The sequence below is a fragment of the Cicer arietinum genome, chromosome 3 (genome assembly GCF_000331145.2).
Source record: "Cicer arietinum cultivar CDC Frontier isolate Library 1 chromosome 3, Cicar.CDCFrontier_v2.0, whole genome shotgun sequence".
NCBI lineage: Eukaryota > Viridiplantae > Streptophyta > Magnoliopsida > Fabales > Fabaceae > Cicer > Cicer arietinum.
Window position 1 is genome coordinate 50,300,496 of NC_021162.2, and position 7,976 is coordinate 50,308,471.

Sequence of the window (7,976 nt, forward strand, 5' to 3'; positions counted from 1 at the left end):
ACACAAAACACACACACACACACACATATATATATATATATATATATATATATATATATATATATATATATATATATATATATCTTCCATGTTTTTTTAAAGCGTCACACAATTTATACATCGTCGACAAGTTGAAAAAGTTAGAGTTTCAATTCACACAAGTTTTACAATTTTCAAAAGTCATACAATTCACACGAGTTTTCAAATTGTCACACAATTCACACAAATTTTTAGAGCTTCACACAATTCAATCAAATAAAATGTATCCACTTTACAATTTTCATCTTTGGCACTTCTTATTGAAAAAATACATTATTTTTATGTTTGAATATTGTATCACTCCTAACAAAATACACAAATTAATTACACAAAATCGTTCATAATTTTCAAGGTTAAAACTAACATTTACAAAGTAAAACAATTCACACATTCACAATCCCACATTCATCCTAATTAAACAATTCACAATCACAAAGTTACAATTCACACTACTACTAATTCAAAATCTTAAATTAAAATAAAACAATTTACAATTAATAAATAGTAAAAGGAAAAAAAAAGTAAGAAACCAAGACTAAAAGGCTACGCCAGCGATTAATCATTAACGAGATGGAGGAATGAAGAGAGACAGACAGATGCAGTAGTTAGATATCGGGGAACAAAGAAATAATGAGAGACTAAATAAAACAAAAAATTTGAGATATTAAAAAGAAAAATAGCATAAACAAAAAATGGTGAGAAAAAAGACGAAGAAAGATAGAATATGGTTTGAAAATATTGTAGTAATTTATACATTTACTTGTTATTATTTATAAAAAAAATATGAAAGTCAGTTAAAAAATAAGTCAATAAAAATTAACTCAGTAGTGGTTATACCAACAAAAATTACTACGGTTTAAATTATCACACGTTTAAATCTCGGAAAGATTTTAATAACGTGATTAAATAATAATAATTGTTTGTATTAATTAAAATGAACTAATATAAACCTAATATCGATATACCTCGAATGTAACGAAAAAAATTACAAATCACTTAAATCTGTAAAAAAAAAGGGTAATTTGGTAATTACAAAATTACACAATCACATACTCGAACACGTGCCTCATTTCTTCTTTCACTGTTCTCTTCCCATCCCTATCTATTCAATTCAACGCAGCTCACAATACAACACAACACAACACACACAATAACACCTTCGTTAAACTCGAACCCACTTTGCTTCATATTGCAATTTTCAATTCCTTCGTAATTTCCTATAATAAATATTAAAGCACTCTCTTCTCTTTTTTTCAATTTTCATTTTCCATCTTCTTCGTAAACCCGCACACACTTACACTTATTAACATAGACTCAGATTTCTCTTTCTTTTTTTTTTTTTTTTTAATTAATTAATAAAAAATGTTGAAACTTTCATGCAATGGGGTGGACCGGATTCAGCTTCTGGCCCAATGCGGGTACATGAATCGGCCCACTTCCGTTTTTTCCGGCCGGAGCTCAGTTACAGGATTCCGGTCTACAAAGGCGTGTTCGGTTCAGGCTGTGACGTCAGCTAAGGACGGTGTGGTGGTGAACCGGGTCGAACCGGATAATAGGAGTTTTGCGGACCGGTTGCGGCTTGGGAGCTTGACTGAAGATGGATTGTCTTATAAGGAGAAGTTCATTGTTAGGAGCTATGAAGTTGGAATCAATAAGACTGCTACTGTTGAAACCATTGCTAATCTCTTGCAGGTTTTTTCTTTTTTTGGATTCTTAATTTGTGAATTTTGTTTGTTGATCTGAATTTTTGATCCAATTGTTAATGAAGGTGAAAGTTTGATGCTTTTTTAATTGATTTTGGTTTGTGTGGGGTTTAGGTGTCTGGGTGTTTCTGATTCATGTTCAATTGGTGGCAGTGTTGGATTACAAAGTCAAAACCTTTTTTTATGAATGTGTAACAAATGAAACATGATTGAAATCTTTGGTTTTTCTGTTTTTTTAAGTACAAGGTTAAAACTTTTGGCATTTAGAGATTGTTTCTGAGTTTCTATCAGAATTTGATTTATACACACGGTCAATGTATTACTTTTTTACACATTTATTCAATTGCATCTCACGATGCGGTATTTTAGGAATTAACGTAGTGACATAATGGTGTGATTTGATTGTATTTTAGGAATTAACATAGTGACATAATGGTGCAATTTGATTGAATCCATGCTTAAATAAGATTTACATGGTGGGTGCATATCAATTAGTCTCTTTGTACAATACTTTTGTGGGTTTTTTTTCAGCAAATTTTATTTGTGGAGATTTTCTTGGCACTGAGGTTCATGCATGGAGGATAAGATATTGGAAAATTGTGCTTTTATCTTTTTTCTTTGTGTGACTCTTCTGAACTTTCACAACTATTTCCTCAATTCATTTAAGCTAACAGACCATATACTAAGAAATTTCATTGTTTATTTTAATTTTAAATTTGCTTGTAAATCCTTAATTTCCTTAATTTATTTATTTTCTATAACCATCCCTTATTAGTTAGTTAGGTACTTCTATAAAGATATTAATGTCAATATCGAATTTTTAAAACAACATATAAAGAAGAATACAAATCTTTTTGTCAAACCTCAGCCTCAATTAAAATGGAATGGAGTTAGTAATTTCTTTGCACTTTTTTAGTTTTGTGGACTTTGGAACCTAGAGTTATTTAATAGTCCAATCCTTCTTGTGGGTTAGATTACTCTTTTAAAAGATGGCATGCTTTCTTCAGCTCTTTCATTTGAGCAAATAATGTATTTTCTGTATTGAACTATATATTGCCGATATTGCAGGTCTACTCTGTTCTGTACTGAGAAATTTAGGCATATTAATTAAAATTTTCATTTAATTTTTTTACTGGATTATATTATGTGCAAATATTTCTCTTGTCAATTAAACCATGGAGTACTTCTGGTGATTACTGTTTGCTGAGCAAAATCATTATCTATTATTAACATTTCCATAGGTTGCTTTAATATCGTTCTTTGTTGGATAAACATATCAATGATTGTTGTATTAAATTTGAATGTCTCTAAGTGGCTGTTCAATTTAATAAAAACCAGTCATCACTCAAAGTTCACAGAAAGAACTTAATTTGTCTGAGTATGGTAGCATTGGTAGACACCTTAGAACTTGACAAAAACATAACAGATAAGTTTTGTTTTATGTTTGATGCATAACAAAATGTGATACACTTTGGTATCACTAAAAGGTGAAACCAAAGAAAATAGAATGGAACATGCTGTACCGTTCTATGTAGCACAGACAATTCAGATTGAAGATGTGTTTGGTGTCCAACATTTGTAGTTACATTCCATTATTTCCATCTTTTCAAATTATTACCAGTGCCAACATGTCACTGTTATGTTTGGTGTCCATGTATGTGTTTCATCGGTCCAGTTCCATTATGTTCATGTGCCAAATGCTATATAGTTGCTATTGTATATCACAAAAAAAAATTAATTTTGAGATGTTTGGTAACTTTGTGCTGCAGGAAGTTGGATGTAATCATGCTCAGGGTGTTGGATTTTCAACTGATGGTTTTGCAACAACCCCTACCATGAGAAAATTGCATCTCATATGGGTGACTGCTCGCATGCACATTGAAGTCTACAAATACCCTGCTTGGTGGGTTTTTGTTCTTTACAACACTCAATTTATAAACTTTGATTTGAAAAGTCTAACTTAAATGAGATTCCTACAGGAGTGATGTTGTTGAGATAGAGACATGGTGTCAAGCGGAAGGTCGGGCTGGAACAAGGCGTGATTTTATAATTAAAGACTATGCAACTAATCAAGTCATTGGAAGAGCAACAAGGTACAAATTTACCTTTAAAATTAGGATAGTCACGGTACAAGTTGTCGTTTTAATAATTAGACATTCAATATTATACACTAAAGAGTGATGAGTTTTTCTGGTATGGCACCTTTGTGTTCAACAATGGTAATGCTATCGAGATTTGGGATTGCTCACAGCAGCAATTCCACGCACTCAGCATGTTGGTGGCTGTTGGATTGAGATAGGACGGTCCATATTGCAATGAAGATTTTGATATTTTTTTAAATTGAAATACCGAGCTTGAAATCTTGACTGTCTGATCTTGATCGAATGGTTTCTGACTTGTTGACTGTGTGGATTGCTGTTTGCAAGCAATCCAAATCCTTGCTATTGCTATCAGTTGTTAACAATTGGTGGGATATCTCTTCATTGTGTAGGATGATATCTGACCACTTTCTACTTTCTGAGAAACTTTGTAGAGGACCCTCTTCGTGATTTTACTTATCAATAATTCAATCTCTCTTTAAAAAAGGGCAATGTGGTGTTTTAAATCTCAATTGGAGATGTATTGTGTGCAGTCTTACCTTGCTTTCAAGAGACTGATTCCATGACTTACTCCAAAACACTGTGTTAAGGCTTTCTTCATTTATCAATCACTTTTGTTCTTTAAAAAACTATTTTCTCATCTATGGTCATAATAACTTCTTGGGGTACAATGTACCAATCATCAATACATTAGCATTAATAACTTATGATCTTTAGCAATAAAAAGATAGGAGACCAAGCTACTTATTGTTAAACTACAACCCCAAGTCACAAGGATGTCATGAATTGGATAAACACTTGAAGTTAAGAAATATTATTGTCCTTAGATATAAACATGAGCAACCCGTTGCTATGAAGCTCTTGCCGAAGTGGGGTCCATGGAAAGATTTAATCCATTTATAGTTTATTATAGACGGTCTTACCTTGTATTTGCAAGATTATCATTCCCCAACTTGAACTCACGACCACTAATTATACAACACCAACTCCCACCGTTAGGCCAAAGCTCCTCTTTTGTCCTAAGATCAAAAGCTGACAGAAGATTATCCTTTGATGCAAGTCAAGAGGCATTAACTAACAATTAATTCCTTCACATCGTGTAAATTAAAGAATCTTTAAAGTTTGATATGTGTAAATTATGTTGTATGCAACGCCGTTGATGACTTGATGCAGACTTTTAGATTCTCAACACTACCCCTTATAACTAATTCTCCCCCTTTCTCTAATTTTCCTTTTGGATAACTTTAACAGGGCCTTGGACAATTGGGCCTACAACTACATGTACATATAAGATACCTATCAATGACCATCTTCATTTATTGTTTCAGCAAGTGGGTAATGATGAATCAGGACACCAGGCGACTCCAAAAAATGAATGATGATATTCGAGACGAGTATTTGGTTTTCTGTCCTCGAGAGCCAAGGTGGGTACTTTTCTTTACCATTGGTTGACAGTGCATTACGACATATTCAAAGTTCTCTTTTGTTTTTCTTAGTTAAATTGTCATTGTAACAAGACTTTTGATAAAGCATAGGAGAAGATACTTTTTGGAGTTCTTGAGCTCACTAGTGCGAAAGGGGTCACACTTCTTAATATTATCTATTTTCTTTATGAATTCTAACCAGATATTAATAAAGTATATCATCCGAAATGACATGTTATAACTTTTTGCGGAAATATGTGGTATATTTCATTGATGATAAAACTGATACAAGGGAGGTATAAATAGAATACAAGGAATTGAATCTGTGCACTATTCTAGCCTGAAAACTAGGAAAACTCTATTTACATTTAATTTCTATAACTGATGCAAAATCATAATCATATGATTCTGGTTTCGTATGTGCATATCTTGAACACTCTTTTTTAGAAGATGTGGGAGAAGATTTCCTTGAAATAATTTGTGTTGAGTTGCTGTTCAAGTGGTTAGTTATGCCATTCTTTTGTAAGCAAATGTTAGTAAGTTATTTGTTATATTAGTTTTCAGGGTTAGAAGTTCGAACTCTAGAGCTTATACTTAAAATTCATTCGCTATCTCTTAGCTCACCAACCAAGCTAGGTTGCTAAGTGAGGCATCACTCATGAGATGGTCGTCATACTATGAAATATAAATTCTAGGACACTTGCTCACTTATTATGTGTTTTTCACATGGCTAATGATACATTATTTAGGATCCCATCTTTGAAATCATATAGTCCCATGAATTAATGAATCGAAATCTAACACAACCAATTATGTCATTCTCAATGCTTGTGCTTTAGCAAGTGTTGAGCCTAGTGTCTCCTGCTTAATAAATTTTTTCACGGGCTGGGTGTAGGTTGAAGGAGGAAAAAGGAAATGAACACTTCCACCAATAAAAAATGTTGAGCTCTTTTCGTCCTGACCATTTTAGGTGTGGAAGGGGTTCTTTCAACTTCGTTATTTTACCTGTTTGTGTATATGTTATTGGAAGCTTTGCCTCCCTAACACTCCGCCGAAAATTCAGAGAAACTTTATTTATAGATGGATCTTTATAATTACTAACTACTTTGAACTGCACATGCTCCTAGTGGCAAAAAGAACTGTTTCTAAGACTCCTTATTTATGCAAGACTCAACTATTTATAACATCATAATTGTTGCCGTCATTATTTTTTTTTCCATAATTGATTGTTGAAATTGTGGCACCATTGCTATTTTTCCGTAAGCTGTTTTTCAACTTATTTCCATATACACTCTAGAATAGCTTATGAAAACCTGTTATAACCTGCATAAAAACAGTTTGACTTTTTATTTTATCTTTTGTTATAGAAATAACTTATACATTAGCACTTATATGATAAGCATTTAAAACGCTTAATTAAGCTGTTTATCCAAACAGAGTGTTTCACTTTTCAATTTCAATACCCTTGTTGGATTGTTGATGAATTCAAGTCATTAATCTTTGTCATTCTTTTTCTTATTCTATTTTCTTGGTTTTAGGTTGGCAATTCCAGAGGAGGATAGTAACTGCTTGAAGAAAATTCCAAAATTGGGAGATCCTGCTCAGAGTTCCAGATTTGGTCTTGTGGTATGATTGTTTGGCTCAAAGAATCTTCTTCCTTTTTCTATTACTTTATCAGGAATGGAATAAGGAATCTCATTTGAGAGAAAAAAAAAGTTAGCAAATTCAACACATTTTAGAGGCTGGATGGCCTTCTCACACTACGTTTTTCAATATTGCAGCCTAGAAGAGCCGATCTTGACATGAATCAGCATGTTAACAATGTCACCTATATTGGATGGGTGCTTGAGGTTGTTAGATTCTCTCTTTTATTTATTGAAATACTTCTTTTCACTATCAATTATCAAAATACTTGTATGTGTTTGCCTTTTCCCTATGTTCTGGATGCTTATATGTGTTTAACATGTAGCACAAAACCACAAACACTTAGATTGAAGATGTGTCCGATGTCCTACACTGATACCTATCAATGTCGGACACATACACGATATTGACACACGTGGTTACATTCATCACTTTCATTTTCTCAAATTATTACCGGTGTCCACGTGTCTATGTCTGTGTCTATATTGGTTCCCATATACAATTTTAATGCTAGAAGATTAAAAGCTTTTAGATATGCCATGTTTTTGTGTGACTATAACTAACAAACTGTGTTACTTTATCAGAGCATGCCTCAAGAAATCATCGATAGCCATGAATTGCAGAGTATTACCTTGGATTACAGACGAGAATGCCAACAAAACGACATAGTCGATTCACTAACAAGTGTGGAAACATTTGATGATGCTGAGGTTGTTCCAGAACTCCAAGGTACAAATGGATCTGCCAAAACAAGGGATGACAAACAACAGTTCCTTCATCTACTTAGATTGTCTACTGAGGGACTTGAAATAAACCGGGGGCGCACAGAATGGAGAAAAAAGGCTCCAAGATGAGGACTTAATCAATTATTCATCACGTAAATTTCTCAACATTAAGTCGGTTTGAATAGATTTCTCAACTAGTTTTATAAAACAAAGTTAAAAGAATATTTGTAATAATTATGAGTTTTTCTTTTTTGTTTGACAGAATCAGTATGAGTTATTTAAACTATAGTTTCTTGTGTAACTTGAAATTAGTGTTTACATTTCATTTTCTTGAAGTTTTCA

The 7,976-nt window shown here is 32.8% G+C and overlaps 1 protein-coding gene across 1 annotated transcript; it reads left to right on the plus strand.

The window, feature by feature from the left end:
* The first annotated feature begins 1,145 nt into the window (after positions 1–1,145).
* On the plus strand, positions 1,146–7,976 carry LOC101493277 (oleoyl-acyl carrier protein thioesterase 1, chloroplastic). The gene is made up of 7 exons (XM_004491649.4): positions 1,146–1,731; positions 3,512–3,645; positions 3,722–3,835; positions 5,170–5,265; positions 6,804–6,891; positions 7,047–7,115; positions 7,494–7,976. Exons 1-7 carry the CDS (start codon positions 1,402–1,404, stop codon positions 7,761–7,763), a joined length of 1,101 nt encoding a protein of 366 aa, XP_004491706.1. The 5' UTR covers positions 1,146–1,401; the 3' UTR covers positions 7,764–7,976.

Coding starts and splice junctions, on each gene's coding strand:
- LOC101493277 (XM_004491649.4), top strand. CDS start 1,402: ATGTTGAAACTTTCATGCAATGGGGTGGACCGGATTCAGCTTCTGGCC. Junction 3,646..3,721: donor GTCTACAAATACCCTGCTTG/GTGGGTTTTTGT, acceptor AGATTCCTACAG/GAGTGATGTTGTTGAGATAG. Junction 7,116..7,493: donor ATATTGGATGGGTGCTTGAG/GTTGTTAGATTC, acceptor TTACTTTATCAG/AGCATGCCTCAAGAAATCAT.